Consider the following 22,038-nt stretch of genomic DNA (forward strand, 5'->3'; position numbering starts at 1 on the left):
TTTAATCATTGGGTTTGTTTGTCTTGTCAAGTCCCAGCTGAGATTTCCCTTTGCAGTTTCTCTAAACATCTGGTTGTTGTCATTTTGTTATTATCAACCTTGAAGTAAAAGATTGGGCTCTCCAAGATTATGCAATTTCTTTAAACATTATGAAATTATTAAAAATAATAAATGTGTGGCATTTTGTACTTGTTTCAGCTTCAAGCTGTGTGCTCTCCATAAACATGAGGCTTAGCATATTGCCTCTTAAAAAGAAAAACTGTGATTCCTTCAGATAGTGTGACTGTGGGATTTAACAGAAATCTCTATTGTAAGACTTGTGATAAAATTTGTCAAAAAGTTGTCAGAAACATAATTTATTATTACATGCACAGATATTTCACTCTGCCAGTGGAATTGTCATGTAGAGTACTATTTTATATAACAATTAAAGAACAATAATGTGGTTTGCAAATATCAATGAAGTTTGAAGAAGGCTGTCAGCATTTGTGTTGCAGATGATCACTTTGCCAACTTGCACCAATTAATGCATCGAGACCTGCTTCCATGCTGTTTTAAAATAAATTCACACTAATGCTTTTCAGCCTGCCTCTGAATCCACATAAGGTTGGGAACAAATATCCAGATAAATAAACTGAGAGAGGAATTCTGAAAACTTTATTTAGAATGCATTAGACATTTCTAGCTTCCAGGCTAATTCTGATAACAGTGGTGTTATTTCAGGAAAAACACCTCTCCACTTCCAAATTTTTCCATTTTTTCATAATCCCTTCCCTTTCATAATCCTATAATCCATAATACTTGATAGTCCTACTTTGCTATTTAATGTGCCTATTCTCTGTTTCACATGTGATGTGGTAGTGAAATCATTTGTTAATATGGATCCATAGTAGACTTCTACAGAGCTACACATCCGTCCAATTTGTCAGTGAATTATTACATAGCTATTTTTTGATTTTACAGTTTTGTAGGTATCTTTACACCAAACTTAAGAGTTGTTTTATATAAGGTATATGCTTAGTTAGGAGGAAAGTGTGAGGCACAACATCAAACTTCTCACTATAACTAAGAAATACGTTCTTTTCTACTTCTCCCGTTTTGATCAAAGTTTTATCATAGAAATAAACTGATGTGCTGTGATTTGTTCTTGATAATTACCGGCTAGTTGTCTCTAAGTTATTTTCAGATTCCAACAAACTGTTGAACAACTTTCCAGGGAGCAAAGTGAAGATGAATGGTGTATATTTCCCAGTTTCTTCTTTTGAAGGTAGGCTGTGATTAACTCTTTTTTGTCTTCTGCAACCTAATTTATCCTCTACAAATTCTCAAAAAATAAATTCTCGTGTCTCCATTGACTCCAAAGTTGTTGTGGATGAGTTGCTTAAACTACAAATTGGGCCAGTAATTGGCTAGTTTTCATTTTTGGGTACTCAGCATAAAATGTCTGCAGCCAAATTTGTGGAAGGGACAAGTGAGCTGCTTATGTTGGTGTAAATAAGCTACATGCTTGTGCTTTTTTTAAAGGGGGCATTGAAATTTACTAATTAGTTTTGGTCAAGGGGATTATAATTCTCCTCTTTGTCAAGTCAGCACTTGTCAAATAAGCTAAACAACGCCACCTAACATAGTGGGTATTGCGCAGATAAATTTAATAGTGTTTATAGAATATTGGTATGGCAAGGTTCGTATACAGCAATTAAAAAAAATTGCATTTTGTGTTTGGTTGGAATGTGTTGGGGTGTTTTTATAAGCTCGGGGTTATGCACTAAATATTAATGGTTAAAAATGTATTAACTACTCAATGAATTTAATTAAGTGTGTATCTTACGAAAAAATAATGGTGAGTTATTTCACAATGTGGGATTTACAATGCACATTTAAAAGGCAACTGAATTTAATTTATATCAGCATAAAAGGGGATTGAATTTAATTTATATTGACACTCTTAACTGTAGCTTTTATTAACGAATGCTTGACTTTGCAAAACCAATGGCCTCCTAATATTGTTTCCTGAACATAATTCTTTACCAGGCCTTATTCTGCCCTCACCTCTGTGGTATGTGAAGGTTTTTGCAGCTGTCCATTGGATGATCTGACTCTTGCTTGTCATGTGTGGAGTTTTTTTTCCCATCCTCTTTAGAGGTGAATAAATTTGTCTCCAGTGGATTTCTGTTTTGCTAGGCTTTTTGTTTTGGGGTTTTATTTTTGTGTTGTGTTTGTTTGGATTTCTTTTCTTTTTTTCCTTTGCTTTAATGCTCTCTGCACAATCAAGAGAAGAAAGAAATAACATTGCTCATCTAAATGCAATAGTCTTTACTCATGCAACAATCTCTGTGATGTTTTTGCCTGAGGTTTGCAAGATTTTGCCTGTTTTGTAAAGATTCATTTAAATTGACACAATGTTTTCATAAACATTAAAAGGATAAAACCCTGGTATTAAACTGTCTACCAAGCCAAACACACAAGAGGGAATTCTTAGTTGCTGTGATATTTAGATTTTTTTTCCTCATATTCTTGTTTTAGAGAGAGAGTTGAGATGTTGTTTGTATTAGTTATATGACTAGAAGGAAAATATTAGTGCAATGTAAAGGTCCTGATCCTAGTCCTGAAGACATTTTGCACTTTATGTGATTGCAGGACAAATTATACAAACAAAACACATAACTTCTGGTTGCTTAATTCTGTAAACAAGTTACTGAGTTCAAAAAGTCATCAGTAGTAAGGTAGACAGAAAGGTTGACAGATGGCCAGTTTGAAACTTGTCCAGGGCAGTGAAGAAAAGAAATAATTTCTAACTGAGACTGTAGCTATTTCACATCATTTTATATGAACTTTCTGATATATATGCCTAATCCAGTTTATAATGATGAATAATTATAACTCATTCTTTTTATAGTGCTTTTATACAAGGACTCCCAATAAAAAATGAGGGACCCAATATTCCACATATTATGCATATGTAATATACAGGACATCAGTTAAACTAGAGAGCTTACAGTTTCTTTTTCCATTCTACTTGTAATTGAAAAAATTGGCATAATTGTTGGTAGATCCTGTGTAGAATCTAAAGATTGAAAATAAAGAATTTTCACATTATATCCACCTTGGAAGAATCTGAATTAAACATCTGAAAAACAGTACATCAAAATATGAGGACATGCATCATGCTTTATCAGCTGAGAATGAACTATACAAAATCTCACAAATAATAAAAGAGCATTTGAAATCCTGGCCTTAATACTGGGACTCATTCCATATTGCTCATGAAACATAATGAAAATGTAATGAAAAGTCAGGATGGGACAGGTATTGTGTAGTCCTTTGTTTCCAGACTTTCTTTGAGAAGAAAACAGTTTTCTGTCCCATGCAGCACTTAATGAACGGCACGCAGAATAAGGAGTGAGGCTTTTGGGCAATCCTTGGTATGTGAAGCAGCAGACTAGCTAAACCATCTAGTCAGATTGTTTTGAATCAAATCAGAATTTACCTCAAGCATAGCTTGGAGTTTGGATGCCATGAGAAGGTACGGGCCAGAAACAAGTGTCTTTGGCCCTATCTACACATTCTTTTTGTGCTGCTATAAATATAATAATACAACCATCTCTCAAGATAAGGCACGCCAATGTGTCGATAAAAGTATTCTACTTTGCTGAAGTATGTTTGCAAATCTCAATTATGACACTTCAGTGAGATTAATTTCTAGATGCAGGATACACAAATCAGGCCTGCACTTGCTGAAGGCGTTGCAGGATTCTGAGCTGCAACACAGGGTGTCACAGTAGTAAGAGCTGTATAGAAACTGGAGAAAGGTGGTGCAGTGTGAGTTAGGCAGTGAAGGGCTAGATGAAAGTATTTGTGGCTGCTAGGGTGGGTTTGTTTTTAACACAGTCCTATTTCACTCAATGAGTTTTATCTCGTGAGCTGTTTGTAACGTTTTCACCAGGCTGTTCCTGATTGCCCCTCTTGGCATGCACTTCTTTTAATCTCTAGCGTCTCTTCCGCAACTTGCCAGCTTCAGGCTGCCTTCAAGGCTGTTCCAAAGCCTCCGGGTGTGTACAAACTCATCTTGGCCTTTTGCTGGTTTTGTGTTTGTGATAGACCCATCCCAAGGTGTGCAGCAGATCCCTCTGCCTCCACAGTGGCATGAGATGTGAGCCAAGAGCACTAATGATTTAGAATAATGTGGTCATCATCCTGAGCAATAATATGTTCCCTGTTGGGTCAGATAATTTGTACAGAAGTAAACTACTGCATGATCAGGTTATGTGTTTGCCCTGCTCTCTGGATGTAGTACTCCTTGCGCGGGACTTCAATGGATGTGTGGACTGGCCTGACTGGGCTCCTGCTGACCTCGAGAGCTAGAACTCCTGGTGATTTTGATGGAAGCAGAAGTAGGTCATTGTTGAGAATGACTGAATTCCCACCCACTCTGCCTAAAATTAAGGTCATAGATCTTGTAATTGAAGTGATGTTTGTGAACTCCTGTTCATCCTTGGAGTCCCTTTGACATCAGTGGGGTTTTTCAGGAGCACACTGGTCTGAAAAGACAGGTCTGATTCCTTGAGGTAGATCTTCAGTTAGTGTTTCATGGCATCTCCTGAGAACATAGTCTCTCAAGTTCATGAAATAAATTACTCACATTTTTTAATAGCAGCTTAAAAACCCCACTGAATCAAGCCTATGTGTAGTAAAGTAGTGTTTTAAAATGAAAAGTTAAGGAGGGAAGGAACTGTTGAACAGACAAGGCTATATCTGAGGAGGAAGAGACCAGAAAGAGTGATAGATATGCAAGGAACTCTTAATGAAAGATGAACAGTCCAATGGACACTAAGGATTTGTGGGCAAAAATAATAAAAATACCTCCCCCCCCCAAAAAAAAAAAAAAAAAATTCTCTTCTTTCTGAATCAGTTAGCAGAAGTAGGCCCATCAAATGAAATCAGAGAGACATGATTTGGATGGTCCATCACACAGTTCAAATACCTAACTGCAGCTGTGGAGTGTTGAAAACAAAATCTAGAGAAAATAATTTTTGAGCAATAATTTGTTTGCACAAAATATTTAGCTAGCAGTCTGAAGCAGTAAACAAGTTAACAGACTGCATTTGTCTAATTTGTGATCAGGAAAAAAAAGGCTCAGTTCACTAAATAAATCTAAATAAATGGTTAGTTATAGGTCATTTATCAGCTCTCTCTGACACTCTCTTGGCTTAATGGAGGGAATTGCTTAAATAGTTCTAGTGTTTCAGCACTTTTTAGTGTTTCTGCTGATACTGGTGGCTTATGTAAAAGGCAGAGAAGGAGTGGGACAGGGTTGTAAAATGCAGTATCCTCTCTTGAGAAGGTTTTTGAAATGACAGAGGTAATGTTGCCTGGGAAAAAGTATGGTACTTTAAACAATCAGTGGGAAATAATAGACTAATTCCTATTAGGGACAGTCTAGCAGAATCCCAGATGGAATAAAGAGTGAAATCCAGATTTTCCAATACTCTGGGGCAGCTGTCAGTCTTGAAAGAATCTTCTTTAAGAAGTAATTCTGTGTAATTTTCAGCAGGCAAGTTGTCTTTTTGTAGCTGCCTTGTTTAAGGGACTGAAGGGCCATGAAATGTTAAAAACATTGCTGCCTGCCAAACCAGACACAGTTGAGAGCCATGATCCGGTCTGGCATGCATTGACTCCTGGAGAACTTGAAACATTGCCCAAAATCAAGAGTTTTAAAGCACAACTGTTTCCCCCTTTGCTGTTAGAAAGCATGCAGGCTCTCTCTGCATGAGGGCGTTTACTTGGGTACAAAATACCCAGATAAACATATCTGGAATATAAACAGGAGCAGGTGGAAAGTGCAGCAGCGTCAGAGTTGGGTGCAGCAGAGGTCGGGGGCTCAAGCAGAGCTTTGAAAGCTTCCTCCGCTCTTTCCTGGGAAGTAGAAGCTGAATTTCTGTCCCCATCCTCCTGCACTCCCAGCTGCGCTGGATCCTCCCCTTGGCAGTTTCTGTCACTAGTCCTGCCCGCCCCTTCACTCTTGTATATATGACCGTCTCCGAGTAACTTTTGCTTCACATAAATCCAGTCCAGGCAGCTGTAATTCCTCTTGCGTGCACCCAGCAGCCCTGAACGTCTGATCTGACATGGGTAAGAGATCCAGCTCGTGGATCCAGCCGGGTTCTGCTGCTTTTGGGTACAGTTCTGCTCTGTGAAACTTGTAAGCAGGGGCCAGTGGGTTCGTTAGTGTGGCGGGCTGTTAAGGAGAGGCGTGGGGCTGAAGTTCAGCATTTCCTCAGACTATTAAAAGGTTTACTTCTTCAAGGTATTGAAAACCCTGTGGTTTTAAATAAGTAGCTTTAATGCTAGCAGTAAATGTCTTTTATGCTATCATTAAATGTCTCTTTCAGTACCCTGGCATGTAGAAACTGAAATAAGCATTTGGACTTGCTGGTCTGGTTGATTGTGAACATGAGTGACACTTAGGAAGATTGCCAGGAAACTGAGGACCAGAATTTAACTTTTTGTTGACGTTTTTGTGAATAGACCATATAATTTTTATGGACTTTCATTTTTGGACACATGGACAGGAAATAGAGGGAGGGGACTAAAACAGATGAAAGTTTTTGTGTGTGTGAATGTATTCTTGTAGAATTTGCAAGGGGGACAGTGTTACATTGTGATTTCACAAAACAGGGTAAGATTGTAGACTTTAGTAAAAAAAAGCCCTAATTACACAGACAAAAACAAGGATTCTGACTCAGCAGAAGTGTCATGCCTGGTTTATCTGCCTAGGGTGAATATGTATCTTTTTGTGCTTTTGCAAGTACTAATAGTACAAAGTAAATGATACTTGTTTTTTACTTTCTAACAAACTATAAGTTTCATTTTGTAACCTGGGATAATGACAGTTTTGTCTAAATGGTTGCAGCAGTCTTTAAGAAGTCTCTAGGCAGTGTGTAAAGAGTAAGTTAAATACTGCACCTTAAAGCTTAAAGTAGCATGATGGTGATTGATTGGTCACAGGGTTTGGAAAAGTATGCTCTTGGCAGTGTAGAAGATCAAGTCTTGGACTGCTCTTCAAAAATTTAACAGATCATTAAAGTCTGCTTGCATAATTTGTTTCTTGGAAAAAGACTTGTATTCCAGAAAGAATGTGCTGCTTTTGTCTCCGTTGTTGTCTAAGGCCTATGTCTTGTCATGTATATAGTATGGCTGATACACTAATTTTTTTTTCCCCATTTGTGTGTTTATTTCAGCAGTTTAGCACAATCATACCTTGAACCAGGTTTGCCTACCTTCATTTTTTAATATGTCAGTGTTTAACCCATGCATACACCTTAATTTCAGAGAATTTTCTGTTTACTCAGGCTCTGCAAGAAGCCCAGTTTGGCCCAGGCTTATTCCACCTAACTTTAAGTTCTCAACAGAGGTGGCTGATTTGTTGCCACATTTCTCCTAAAGTCCCTCAATAAAGAGTCTTAGGCACCTTCATGGTTTGTCTTAAGTGGGCTGAAGAACTCTGCTGCCATAAAATACTGCAAATAAAAAGACAAAGTCTTTCCTGGTCCTTTCCTTTATTTCATGCTGTTAAACACAAACTATCAAAGAATGGCTCTTCATGTTAATAGTTACTGAATACTATGAAACTACGCTTTATCAGGTGGGATATTTTTCTACAATGCTATTACCTGTTGTTGGAAATCTATAAACCTCATTACGCAGACTACTAGTGACTCCCAGGTTAATCTGACTATAGTTTGCTCATGCTACAGCTTCCTCAGAGGTTTTGCACATCACTTCAAAATTTTTAACTCACTGATTAGGTAAGTATAAATGGATTAGCCTTTTTTTTTCTTTTTTTTTCTTTTTTTTTTTTTTTAAAAAAAAGCTACTTTCAGAAGTTTTTCATAAAACAATATCCTAAGTCTTGCTTTTATAATGTTTTGTGGCATTTGTTGTCCTTTGGGATGATCTGTATTTCCCAATATTTCTGTGCCCTGAGGAGCTCAGCATTTCTGAGGACTTTACAGCCCTTGGAAAGGTGGAGAGGCATCTTTGTCACCTGCCTGAGAAAAAGGAAGTGCTTGTCTTCAGGGTTGCAAAGCAACACAGTGACTTGCCTCACCCAGTACCAGGGACCAATGAACCCAGAGGCGTCTGGACTGTTTTTCTATGCTGTGACTGCTAGACTGACAGATCCTGTCGTCATTCTTTGTCCTTGCACAGTATGTGATTTTTACCTGGCACTGTGGTACAACTTGATGCCCAAAAAAATGAGGGAAATGAAACGTTTTATTCTTCAGTACCACCCAAAAGAGTGTGGTGTCTTTGCACCATCAGAGAAGCTCTTAACATTTATGACATGGAGAACTGTCTCCTTTCTGTCTAAAACTTACTGAGTGGATGGAAAGCTGCAGGGAGTCCCTCATTATGCTTTGTGTGGGAAATGATGGCTTACGTATTTTCAGCTGTTGTAAGCATGGCAAAATATCCCCAAACCTTGTTGTTGGTTTGCATGGAGTTTTCCAGAGTGGCCTGTGGATCATTGTTGGTGGCTCATGAAGGATTGGACAGTTGCCTTTGGTTTACTGTCCCTCCTCCAAAAAGAGGAACAGAACAGATGGAAAGACATGAAAAAATACAGAGCAAAAGGAAACTAGACTGGATTCTTCAATTCCCCTTGCTCTCCACAAGAAAGAATTGCTGTAGACAGTGGTAACAAAAGGAACAGTGATATTTTTATCAGCTCTTGGTGTGTATATACAAATAACTGCATAGGAGTAAGGAGGAATTGGGCTTATTCTAACTTCATTTGTGAAAAAAAGGAAAAAATGTACAATGAAGCAGTTAAAGCTAAATGAATATGTTCTTCCCGTGAGCCATTGGCAGTAGATAAATGTTCTTTGATTTAAAAAGACAAGGAAGGTGGACTTTGTGGATGGGAAGCTACCCATAAGAGAATTTGCTTGTAAGGGTGTAACATACACTGCAGAAAAAAAATCTCAGTGCTTTTGTCCTTGCTGGAGTTTGCAAACCACATGTGTGTGATGGAGTGTCCTGCTTCCTGGTACTCAAAACACTCACTCAGCTGCCAGATTAATGGGGGATCTTGAACGTAACAAGTAATATTAACATGTTTAACCATGGATTATTAACATAGCAATGTAAATGTTATTGTTAACACGTAGCTACAAGATGGTACAAATCACAGATTCATGACAAAAACCTTATTTTGTATTCACAAATGAGCTTGGCATCGTATAACACAGAAAGGCTTGCATCATCCACGGATACCTTCAGGCAGTTAGATACAATGGTTCAGAATAAAAGAGTGTTTGAACAAGATCAGAGGGAAGGGGGAAAAAATGTGTATGAGAAGAAGGAAGAGAAAACGTTCATCATCTTGCTGTATGTTTTCTCTGGAAAACAATTTGGCACAAATAATCTTTTTCTCAAAGTAATCTGCAGAAAACTGCATTTGCAATGCTAATTAAGCTGTGGTCTAATGCATACTGAGTTCCTGCTAATTTAGGTGATTGAGAAAATTGGAATAAAGTTTAAATTATGGCTTAGACATAAATGGAACAAAGCAAACTTTATATTTTGTGTTTCCAGATAAAAATATTTCACAAAGAATGTGAAATTAAACCTAAAGTACTAAATTACTCTTTTTGAGAAGATCCTTTTTATGAAGTTAGTATCCTCCAAATGCAGCAAGTGAATTGCTTGAAGCATTTTGCCTTCAGAGAAAGGCTCCATAATTAAATGGGCACTGGAGCTGTAACTACCTTTGGATTTGAAATCTTAGATCTGTGGCATTCTGAAATAAACTGGTGCTATAAATTTATCTTTTTAAATATCAGAGAATGGCAAATAGCTGGTTTGCTTATTTTTACTATAGACAGTTGAGGTATGGCGGGAGGCAACTATATTATGTTTTTACTTCTGTCAACATGTATTTCACTTCATGTCACATTGAAGAAATATGCTGGCATCCTGCTGCACAGCATTTCTATATTTTTGTGTTTTAAACAGCTGATTATACACTAGATCCTTTTAGGAATGGAGCAGAAGCTTCCTGCATTGTCTTCAGCAGGCCTGCAGCTCTGTGACTCTGGAAAAGTAGAGATTGATGTGTGTCAGTTAAGCCTATAAACTTGCAACATGTAACTGCCCCTGTACAGCAACATTTCAGGGTAATATTTTCTTAATTCTAGCCAACAATTTATGATCCTGAGCATATACGTTCTGTTGTTCTGTGTTAGAGTAGAAATCACTGTGCACGAGGCTGGTTTAGTATCATTTTTACTTAGGTGTTGATTAGGATCCAAACTGATACAAAGGGAGGTAAGACACTTCTAAGAAGTAAGCAGAAATGGTTATAAGTGTTACATGTTAGTAGTGAGCAGTGCTTTATGCTTGCTGAGGGTCAAGCTCTTAATTCTGGAGGATCCTAATACAGGAATCCTATCTTTTTGGAAGTGAACACATTACTTTCCAGATAGAGAAGCTGTAGATAACAACTGCTGTGGTTGCCATCCCTGCTGAAATTTTGAGGGTTTGCACATAGAGACACCCAGACACATGGGTTGGTTTTGACTCTCGGTGCAGAAGAGCGTTGCTTCTCAGTCTTCTGCCACTGTAAAATGACGTGTTCCTCCTAACACAGAGCCCAGCCTTGAACCACACACGGTCCTTCTGCTTTTGTGGCGTTCCCTTCTCCACAGGACATTTAGATTCCCTTTCTATCTTCCTAAAACCATGGTTCCTCCACTTGGTTGTCTGATTCGTGATGTAGTTGCTGTGCTGGAAGTGGTGAACAAGGAATGCCAGTTCAAGGAGGGTTTCTGGCGGCTGTTACAGGGGCGTGAGGGCAGAGGTGGGGAGCTGAGTTTTTAATACAGAGGAGGTGGAATGGTTCATAATTCCCCTTCCTCTTGTCCTTTCTGGTCACCTGCAGTATCACCTCTTACCCAGGCTGTAAATCCTTAAAAATAACCACTTCTTCAGCATTTATATGCAGAGAAAGACTGGAGGCTTTCCAGTAATAATAAAATGGATTGTTCAAATTGGGCAATCTGTCTACTTACTCATCTGGCAGTGATTCAGCAGCTCTCTGTAAAACATTTAACACAATTTTCTTAAATCCCAGACCTTTGTCATATATGAATGTGCTTTAAAATTGTGAGGCTGAACTCCTTGAAATGAAGGCCCAAATTTCCCATTATTTTTGAGCATGGAGTGTCATTTTGTGTATATTTTCAGAAACTCAAGTAACTTCAGCAGTAACTGGAGTCAGCGAGACTTACAGGTGTTTGCCAATGTAAAAATTGGATCTAAGATTTGCCAATCTCTGAATGCAAAGACAATTTCCTCTTAGAGATATGCTTAAAAATAATTTGGAGATAAAAGAACTTTTTTTTTCTCCAATCAGCAAAATGCGGAGCATGTGGTCCAGGATATGCAACTCCTCTGGATGCTATGAAAGGCAAGTACTGCAACATCTTTTCTAAATCCAGGCCATCAGTAAAAGAATTGTTTTCAGATTAGGTGAGGACTAGGTGGATGCCTTCCAGAGTGGCTCATTAATTAGCAAGGCCAAGGAGACTTTAAATATCGGAAGGGATTTTATTTCATTTTGCTCCCAACTCTGGGCAAAGCATGCAAGCTCTGTTACCATGAGTTCACTAAATCATAGCACTAAAACAAAGTGGGTCTGGGTTTAGATGTGTGCATGGCTATAGGATGCTAACACTCACCAAACAGTTCTGGTTTTCTATGCTGCAAAATAGAGCTTTGCTTTAAGAATATTGTGAGCAAGTGTTCAACCTAAAAAAAAAAAAAAAAGTTTCCTCAGTGGTTTTGGATGGAGACATTTATAGACTGCCCTCAGACTCTCTCATAAAAACAAGTGACTGTCTAGGACAGAAGAAGGGGAAAACAGGAGAAAGGACTGTAGGGTATTCTGTGTGACATGGTTTAATGGCAAGCTTCTCATCCACTTGTAGCCGTACAAAAGTTATGTTCTGTTCTTCCCAGCAGTGTCTGGCTAAATCCTGAACCTCACTAAAGCCCTTGAGGCATTTTGCTGTAGCTTTTAATAGTGTCAGAACTTCACCTTGAGTCCTTTGATATATTTTAAAAGCCTCAATTTTATAGATTGTAATAAGTAGGCTTTTGGCATAGGTAGACTGAAATCTGGGCCCTGGCAGCAGGGAGTCATCACTTGTTTAACTGGGGAAAGGAGAGGCTTGACATGGCCTTGCAGGTGGGAAGGTGGTCTCCAGCGCTGTCCTTTTTCAGGAAAATAATTGCATCCCCAGAGCCTCTTACATTAGGAGGGGAAGGGAGTGGAAAGGCCCCACAGCTGAATAAGCACTTTCTCCTGGTGATTTCTGGCTGCTCTAACTATATACTACTATGTAGTGTTTGTCCATAAAATGGAAAGACCACGATTCCACTTCCTAAGAAGAATCACAATTTACAGATGGAGAGATTAAATCCAGAGAAGATTCTCTTAAAGTTAACACAGCTTTTTGTAAAAATGGTTTCTTTTGATGCATTAAACAAGACTTCTGCCTTGAAAGGTCCCCGGGAGGAGATTGTGTATCTGCCTTGTATCTACAGAAACACTGGGATAGAGAAACCTGACTACCTGGCCACTGTGGATGTTGACCCCAAATCTCCACACTATTGTCAGGTACTCCTGTGTGTAGAATGGCTCCAGTGCTCCATTTTCTAGGGTGGTGAATATCTGGGTTCACATAATAATTTTCAAGTAGATATTTGTGTTGAGAGCCAGTCAAATCCTCTGCTGTTTTTCTTACTAAGTTACTCAAAGCTAACATTTATCTTGTTAGTCTCAAGATACTTTCAGAAAATCTTCGTGCTTAGTATTTTGATAGTTGTTTTTGTAACAATATTCTTGATTTATACTGAGCATGAGTATTAAGCTCTAGAAGGTGATACTTCCTCAGGGTGTGTCAGTAGTATAGACAGAGTTTATAATGTAGGATGTCTGATACCCTGGGGAATTCTACACATTAGGCATTATAAATCTAATCCATTTACTTCAGAAATGGAAAGCTGTGGGTAGGTAGCTACCAATATACCAGATCCAAAATATTGGTAAGACTGTCCTTAAGCTCAGGTTGTTACTGCAAATAGTGTACACTAAACTGCATTTAAACATGCAGTGCTTGTAGGACTCAAATTATCAAAGATACTTTGGACTCTGGTCTCCGTGTGTTAAAGGAGCAGCGAATCTGGTTTGGCAACAAAGATTTTCATAATTAGTTCTTTTTTTTTTTTATAGCTACTTGTTAGGGTTTTATTAAGGAAGAGTGGAAGAAACAAGTCTCCTAAAACTTTGACAAAACTTAGCTGTAATCTTTCAACTTTTCTTAGTTATACAGTAGAAAAGTAAAAAATCAGAAGCAAGAAGCAAGAGTGCAAACATGTCAGTTTGCAGGAGTCAGCTCCAGTTGTAATCAGGTAAATCTTGTAAAATCAGGGACTTGCAGTAAATGGACGAGTGATGGTTTTTTCTGTCTTTTTTTCCATATCATTATTGCATGTCTCTTTAATTAGATAGAATATTTTAAAGATTTGGATTAATTTAATAGCATACAACATTTAACAAATGCTATGGAATTGTGATGTCCAACTTTCTTCTCCCACTCTACAGCTTCAGCTCTGCATATCTCAGGCTGAATCTGCTTCCTGAATAAAAAATAGCAGTTTCCTTCTGCTCTTTATTAATTTATACTTTGACATAAAGACCCATTTCTTTGCCTAGGGGAAAAACTATACCAGACTGAATCTTAAGTCTGTCTCTGACTTTGTAGGTGATCCATCGCCTGCCCATGCCGAATCTTAAGGATGAGCTCCATCATTCAGGGTGGAATGCCTGTAGCAGCTGCTTTGGGGATGCCACAAAGAGAAGAAATCGTCTGATTCTACCAAGTCTGATCTCTTCTCGAATTTATGTGGTGGATGTGGGAACAGACTTGCGAGCTCCTAGAATCCATAAGGTATATTTAGATGACTTTAAGCTGGATTTTTATTGCTTATATTTTGACAAAGAGACAGTGATTTTATGGATTCCAACTTCAAATTAGAATAGGAAAGCCAGAACAGTTATGGAAACTTTTGTCAAACATTAGGAACTTGTGGGAGTTTTGAAACTCCTACAATTTATTGATAAACTACACACAAAAAATCTTGCACTGAAGAAATATGAGTAAATGTGTTGTCAAACACTGAAAAATTAGGAAGTTCCAGAATTCAACCTGCCTCTGCAATATGAATTTCAGTCGAAGTGGTTGCACACTGTATTATTGTTTTTGACTACAAGATCACAAGGCAAACTCCTACATGACACATTCAGCTGATCATTATGTAGATTCTATGTTTTTCAGAGATGAGTTCAAGTTTGATTGGATTTTCACTGAGCAAGACCAGATCTCTCCTGTAAAGGACACCTCCTCGATTTGTAATCTTTGGTTCCTAAACATGTAGATTTTTTAAAAGAAAAAATTAAGCAAATATTGTTTTAGTATGGGGAAATGAACATTTTTAAAAATCTCTTGTTCATGGAAACAATTGAAATTTTCCCAAAATAAAACTTCCACTGCAATAGAATTCATTTGGCAGAGATACAGATATTGGCATAGCTAGAGGTTTAGATATAGACTTACACTTTTCTATGTCTAACTGTTTAGATTCTCTTTACAGTCAGTGGAAAAAAAAAAAGGCATTGCTGGAGTCAGATTTGTCTATCCTCATTTAGAAAACTGGTTTAGGGTAAAGGAATTGTGTCTTAAGAGTGTTTGTTTCTTTTCACTGACTACAAAGTAAGCATAGAGGATTAGCTTAGATGGAAATACATACACTGTCAGCATCTATACTTGGTCAGATGAATCCTACAGCAATGTGTGAAACTTCAGTACAGACTTCCAAGTTTGGCAGAGACAAATTTAGTTATCAAAAACATATTTTGAAGACAGGTCATAATGTGGAATGTAAGGAAACTTTTAAGTGGTCTTTTGTCCCACCCCATCTGCCTGCAAATACCCTCATTCATAGTCTTTCAGTTTTGAGTTCTGTAGAACCTTGTCAGCCTTTAACTATTAATGCAGTGGAATAAAACCCCCAAAGGTCTCTTCTTGTACAGTGAATTTTGTTTCAAACTGAGTCTCTGGCAAGCCTCAAAGATTTTTTTTTCCCCTCTGAACTGCTAGTACTCCAGTGAGAGCTGATGCCTGAATATTGCACAAGTGGTGTTTCTGCTGTTGATACTAATTAAAACAAATGCAGATGTCAGTGTCTTACTGTTGCAGAAATTAGACTGATTCTAACCATTCAACTCTTGCTGTTTATATTTTTGAGAAGAACAAATTAATGTCATGGGTGGTACTGTATTACTGGGCAGAGTAGAAAGCAGGACGTGGCAGGTACTCAAAAACCAAAATAGCAAAAGAAACAAACCCCCTCACACACACCATTCTCATTCCCTCCTTACTCTTTGAGACTTGAACTCTTAGGGGTGGAACTGGTATTCTGTTGTGATCTCAGTGAAGGTGACTACTATGTGTGTACTCATTTTAGATTGTTGAGCCAGTGGAGTTGTTCTGGAAGGGTAACGTGGCTAATCCTCACACCTCTCACTGTCTGGGCAGTGGTGACATCTTAATCAGCTGTTTGGGAGACCCTTCTGGCAATGGAAAAGGTATTAATCCCCTTCTTTACTCTAGAAAAGTATTTGTGGTATAGAAGTATCATGCTTCCAAAGCAATGATGCTTCATGCAAAGCTAGAATAATTTTTAAGAGCGTACAGTTCTTTTGTGCACATAACCATTCCAGCAGTTGTTTATTTAACTGTAGAATAAATACTTCAGGTGAACTGTATGGTCATTGCTCTGCCATAACAATTCAGACTTGATGTGGAAGAACATCTGTGGGACTGTTGATGAGTTCAGTTTCCATGTCTCAGTCTTTCACATATATGACTAAAGAAGACCAACTGTAGTAGTTATAATATGAGCAACAAACCTATTAACATTCACTTGGGTCCCTTCAGCATCGAGCAAGGAAGACTTGCTTTTGAACATAATCTGTACCAGCTCAGTGTTTATGACTTAGGCATGAAAGATTCTGTTGCAAACCTAAATCCTCTTTGTCTCATTGTCTATTGAAAATTAAGCCTTTCAAGCTATTCTAGATTGCATTTCCTATTTAAAACTTTTGAAGGATTCTTGTGTAATTTTGTTACCTATTCAGATGTAAAACACCTGACATCTAAAGAGAAATACTAGCTATTAGAAGAAATATACTTCAGATGGTAAGTGGTGAACCCTGCTCCTTTTCACAGGGTTTTTCTCTTCTGAATTGTGGGCAAACATGTACTTGAATAGATGCATATTAAGTACATAATTCAAGGATACTGGTGGCAAGCAAAGAAAAATGGAGGTGACTCCTCCAGGATCTTCTCTAAGACATCCCTTAATTGAAATGTACTCTAGGAGGGCTAACAGATTTATTGGAATGACTTGAGTAAAAATAGAGCAAACTGAAGCTTAAAAAATTCATTACAGTGTGATAAAATTCTTTTAAAATCCAGCTTTCATTTGCTTTAGTCCACAAAAGCAAAACCAACAGAATCACAAAACTTTCCTTAAGCATAGGGTTGCATTTTACAGAGTGTTTACAAAATAGGCATTTAAATATTAATATATTATTTATCTTATTTAAAGCTGTGGATCTGCGTGAACGTCTTCAAACAATTTTCTTTGGTTTTTATATCAGGTGGCTTTATTTTGCTGGATGGAGAGACCTTTGAAGTGAAAGGAAATTGGGAGAATGGGGAAAAGGTACCCCCCCTGGGTTATGACTTCTGGTATCAGCCACGACACAATGTCCTGATGAGCACTGAATGGGGAGCCCCAAAAGCCTTGGCAGATGGGTTTAACCCAGCTGATGTAGAAAGAGGTGAGGGAGCATTTGTTTAAACTCTCAAAATTAGAAGTGATTCTTTGTTAAAATAATATCTTCTGTGCTTATTTTTGTCTGACCTGATCCATTAGGGCACTATGGCTGCCGCATTAATGTGTGGGACTGGAGCACTCACACCTACATTCAGGCAATTGACTTAGGGAAGGGCTCCATACCCTTGGAAATTCGATTCCTCCACAATCCGGATGCTGCAGAAGGGTTTGTTGGATGTGCTCTGAGTGGTGCAGTTCATCGGTTCTACAAGACAGAGGTAAGTAATGAAAGTTGTGGCAAACACTGAAACTCAAACCTAGTTGTTTCAGAAATCCACCAATCACTTAGGAAGTAGTAGAGTTTGGATTAAAAATAAAAAGGCTCCTAATTTCAGTCTAATTCTAGCCAAGTTCTAACACTGTGTCAGAGAGCAAACCTTCTAATGACAGTGTGCATACAAGCCGATGCCGTGGCTTTCTGAAGCTACCATATAGTCCCTCATCTTTAAGCAACTGCAGTTGGTAGGCATTTTGAGTATCTCTGGAGCCATATTGCTATGTCCAGCATGCAAATCTTCGGCAGCCTGATCCTGAAAGGAAGCAAAGCTTAAGAGGTCATGTTGCTGGTCTGTCAGCCCCACTTCCAACGCTCCTGCCCTCCACAGTAACTTGTTGATCAATTTAATCACAGTTAATGAATTGTGAAAGTCTCAAAGAGAGGAAGGTCTTGCCAATGATAGGAACATTAGTGATCACTTGAACAAGAGACAATCTAATGAACAGTTGCACTGAGGAGAGGGCTGCAGCATTAGCTCAATGGCTTGCTTTCTGGCCTGCAAACTGGTCAACAAACACATATCAATTGGACAGCTAATCAGAACACGTGAAACTTGTCACCAGTGTCAATGTGGGCTGCCTACTGCTCAGCCTAGAAGCATAGGGAAAGACCTGAGGGTAGAGGAGGGAGGGAGGGAAAGTGGTGGGGTCATGGACAGGGGAGTAGAGCTATTGCCATTTTAGAGGACGAGCTGGAGACAGATAGGACACCAAGCTGTAGAAGATTAGCAGTCTTTAGTTCTGCTACTGTTACAGCAATCTGTTTTAGAGGTTGTTGCATAGTATAATCATTAACATTCTCTCTGGCAGTATAGTTACCATCCTCACTCCTTGGTAACACTTATTTGCAATGTGCATATCACCTCTGTACAGGACCTGTTAAATAAATAGCACTATTTGCTTCTCCTCCCTCTGTCATGCATAGCTGAGCCCTCTTGGCTAATGTCAAGGCAATAATAATGCTGTGTTCTCTCCTGTGCTTTCTGCAGAAAGGAGACTGGGCAGCAGAGAAGGTGATTCAAGTACCCAGCAAGAAGGTACAAGGATGGCTTCTCCCTGACATGCCTGGTTAGTGTGAGCATGTTTGGAAAAGAAAAGGGGTGTTGTCCTCTTCAGTTCACTGGTACAGTGTAGCTTTTTGCAGAATCTTATCCTTAAATGGCAAACACTTCTCATGTAAATTACTAAATTTCTGTTTGGGTTCTTTGTGTAACACTTCTGATGTAAACAAATTGCTTATGAGCCACCAAATAGGAGATTGGCAGACCTCTGCTCCCACGCTGCTCAATGCTTGAGGTCAGTTTCTCTAGAAAAATACTTGAGTTTGGGTCTTTCAGCATGAACTCACAGTATTCAGGAATGGTCCTGGGAATGCTGGTAGAGCCTGCACCTCCTTTGAGCAGGCAGTGTGTTTCCAAGGATGATTGTGTTTGTTCAATCCATATCTTAACATATTTTTCTGAGGCTACTATGACTAGAATTTTGAAAGATAATAGGCTTGTGGTCTTCTTTGTTGCTGGTCCTGTCCATTTCCTGACTTTTCTACTGAATATTTTCTTGAAGGCCTTATTACTGATATCCTCATCTCGCTGGATGACAGGTTCCTGTATTTCAGCAACTGGCTGCATGGAGACATCCGCCAGTACAGTATCTCCAACACCCGCAAACCCAAGCTGGTGGGACAGGTAAGCCAGCATCAGAAAAGCTGTCACATACAAGGGCAGTACAGTCTGCTTATTCCCTTCTTTTTTAAAAGGAGAAATCGACAATTTACTTTTGCTTCAGAATTGTCACTATATTGCTTTCATGTTCCTTTGATAGCCGACACCTATTCTCGCACTTTCCCTTGGTTACAGGTGTTTCTGGGAGGCAGCATCACAAAAGGGGGGCCTGTAACTGTAGTGGAAGACAAGGAATTGCAGTGTCAGCCAGAGCCATTTGTGATCAAAGTAAGTTTTCCTAACATGCATGTTGTCAGTGCTCTGCTGATAGTAATCCATTTTAAAATATCCCTACACCTCAGTCAAATGTACAACATATAAAGCCACATCTGAGCTAGTTTGTATCTTGGCTGACAGCCTGGGCAGGTATCACATTTCAGCATGGACTGGAGCTAGTAAATCCTGGTAAGTGTTCTGGGTCCCTGGTGGAATTGGACAAGCTGTTCAACTGTACTGAAGCCTGTGTAATTACATCTTCCCTGCTGTTGTTAGCTAGCTAATGTAAAGCTAATGCAGTGTGCATTCATCACACTGCCATCACGGCTTCTGATAATCTTTCAACAGCTGGTAGTTGAAGCACTAAACCAGCTCATTCTGCAGTGTTTGTTTGGGGGGGGTGCATGTGTGTGAAGAGTTTGATGGCACCTGGCATCGTGATAGAAAAATGAAAGAGTATTAATTGTCTCTGGTCGTTATCAATGTTCATTAATGTTATTACTGTCAAGGCAGCTACCTATGGAAAGTCTCAAGATGTACAAGAACTGAATATGGTTATGACTAAGATCTGTTGGCCACGAAAGGCAGTTTAAAGAAGTTCCACATACTCCTTTTCTTCATAGTGCAGATTGTGAGCTAGCTGCAGTATAGACATGTTCTTATTTGCAACTGTGTTAGGCCACCCACCTCTTGCTTGATTTTTGATACTTCTATCCAAGTACAACAACCTGAACCCTTCAGCCCTTACTTTCTTACATTACTAGTTCTGTGAATTAAGTGGAACTCATCTGAAATGGCTTTGAGGCTCCCAGTTAGTAAGGAATAAGACTCCCAATAAAAACTGTTCTGTCTCCAAAGTAGGGAATTTGGTGGTCCTGTGTCAAGGATTTCAGAGTGCTGGATGGTCTTCTGAGTAGCAGAACTGCTGTGCTGTTTTGTTTCTCCTTGCTGTTGCATTTCCTTTGTTCAACCTCTGTGGCAGCTCGTCTTGAGCACCTTGTTCTCTATTATAATTTTAGGGGAAGAGGGTGCCAGGTGGACCTCAGATGATTCAGCTTAGTTTGGATGGGAAGAGATTGTATGTCACCAGCTCTCTCTACAGTGGATGGGACAAGCAGTTCTACCCCGATCTTGTCAAGTAAGAAAACTTTGGTAAATGAGGATGACTGTGCATGTTCAAGATTTCTTTCTTAAATGGTGATATGCATATACCAGCTGGTATACAGCACAAAGTTCCCACATAGGGACACTGAATCCAGTAACTTTTTATACACAGCCTACCAACCTAGACGTTTTACCCACTAGCCAGAATCCGTCACTGCTCAACAGGCACACAAAAGTTGGGGCCTGCACACACTATTTGTTGAAATCATGGTCTATTTGGAAGTAGGTGAGAATGGGAAGAAACCAGTGAATGTGACCTAGCCTCCTGGAATCCGTAGTACTTCCAAACTGCCTTTGAGTCTATCAGCATGACTTTGTAATTTTGGGATTTAAAGAAAGGAGAAGATTATGTTCCAGATGGCCACAGGAGGGCATAGTGCAGCTTGCCTATTCCTTCATAAGAAACAACAGCTATTAATTTTCACTCATTCATTGCTAATTTGAGGTTGCAGGTTTCACTGAGGCAGTGTAACTCAGTTTTGAGACCTGCTAAGACTCATTTGGAATCTGGGAATCTTTTCATTTTATATTAAATGAAGACAAATCCTGCCCAAATATGGAAGAGAAGAGCAACAGATACGAATCCTTTTCCCAATTTCTGTTTTCTTGTCCATTTTTCAGGGAAGGCTCTGTTATGCTGCAGATTGATGTGGATACTGAAAGAGGTGGATTGAAAGTGAATAAAAACTTCCTAGTGGATTTTGGGAAGGAACCTGAAGGGCCTGTCCTAGCTCATGAGATTCGTTACCCTGGTGGTGACAGTACCTCTGATATCTGGATGTAATTGTTGTCTGGAGTTGGTTTTGTTGTTGGGTTTTTTTTCCTTTCTGTTGTTTTTTCGTTTTCTCCCTCTCTCTCCTCTCTACCCCCCTTTTATATAGGTGAATCGTGTCAGCTGTAACTTTGTCCACTGTCTGAATTTAGACTTCCATTAGGGTAAGCCACAGAAGTTCCGCTTTCCTCTCATTCTGAGGCAGCCAAGTGAAACTCTCTGAAACATGATATAAATCTCATTTTCTCTACTCCTTCCTCTTTCATAAGGTCCTGTGTAATCACTGTTGACTGCCAGTTTCAAGGCCGAGGTCACCCATCTTTTAAGGACTCTTTGCCTTGTTTGATGCTACTTTGCCTTGCCACTGTTTGCCAGTTTGCCTTGCCACTGTTTGTTGGTGGAAAAGCTGCTCCTAAATAACTCCCTAAGAAAGATACATTCCATGGGTTTGCCCCAGAGCAAGAGTGTCCTGTCCCTACAAAGCTTAATTTGCTTAAAGTAATCAGTGCTTTACAGCAGACATGGCATAAAAATCATGAATATCTAATCTGAAGCCACATGTTTCTGGAGCTGGGTTATAATTTAACATTTGTGCACTGATGTTATAAAAATCAACAATAAAATTGTTCTTCAAGTCAGGTGGAGCTTCGCATTTTTTTCTTTTTAGCATTTCAGCATTTTCTATTTCAAAGAACAAAATGTAATATCATTTCAGAAAGTTATCAATGTCATTTGTCTAAAAATTTTTTGGTGAGGAATTTATTTTTGTTGAAGCCAACTTTGTTCCTATTATTGCAAGCAAAGATTCTCTTCCATTTTCTAAGACTGGAGCAAACTGCAAAAAACTTTTCTGATTATGCT

The 22,038-nt window shown here is 38.9% G+C and overlaps 1 protein-coding gene across 2 annotated transcripts; it reads left to right on the plus strand.

Annotated features, from left to right (window-relative positions):
- Window positions 1–1,160: 1,160 nt before the first annotated feature.
- Window positions 1,161–21,815, plus strand: LOC126040564 (methanethiol oxidase-like). 2 transcript variants are annotated; one of them, XM_049805172.1, is made up of 12 exons: window positions 1,161–1,267; window positions 11,417–11,470; window positions 12,570–12,682; window positions 13,830–14,015; window positions 15,592–15,712; window positions 16,790–16,972; window positions 17,068–17,246; window positions 18,294–18,372; window positions 18,868–18,989; window positions 19,161–19,253; window positions 20,261–20,379; window positions 21,027–21,815. In XM_049805172.1, exons 1-12 carry the CDS (start codon window positions 1,231–1,233, stop codon window positions 21,187–21,189), a joined length of 1,449 nt encoding a protein of 482 aa, XP_049661129.1. In that variant the 5' UTR covers window positions 1,161–1,230; the 3' UTR covers window positions 21,190–21,815. The 2 variants fall into 2 exon arrangements, with proteins under 2 accessions (XP_049661129.1, XP_049661130.1); XM_049805173.1 differs by lacking the exon at window positions 1,161–1,267 and adding an exon at window positions 5,857–6,129.
- The last annotated feature ends 223 nt before the right edge of the window (window positions 21,816–22,038 follow it).

This window comes from Accipiter gentilis, chromosome 7 (assembly GCF_929443795.1).
Source record: "Accipiter gentilis chromosome 7, bAccGen1.1, whole genome shotgun sequence".
Taxonomy (NCBI): domain Eukaryota; kingdom Metazoa; phylum Chordata; class Aves; order Accipitriformes; family Accipitridae; genus Astur; species Astur gentilis.

Coding starts and splice junctions, on each gene's coding strand:
- LOC126040564 (XM_049805172.1), top strand. CDS start 1,231: ATGAATGGTGTATATTTCCCAGTTTCTTCTTTTGAAG. Junction 17,247..18,293: donor ATCGGTTCTACAAGACAGAG/GTAAGTAATGAA, acceptor TGCTTTCTGCAG/AAAGGAGACTGGGCAGCAGA. Junction 18,373..18,867: donor GCTTCTCCCTGACATGCCTG/GTTAGTGTGAGC, acceptor ATTTTCTTGAAG/GCCTTATTACTGATATCCTC.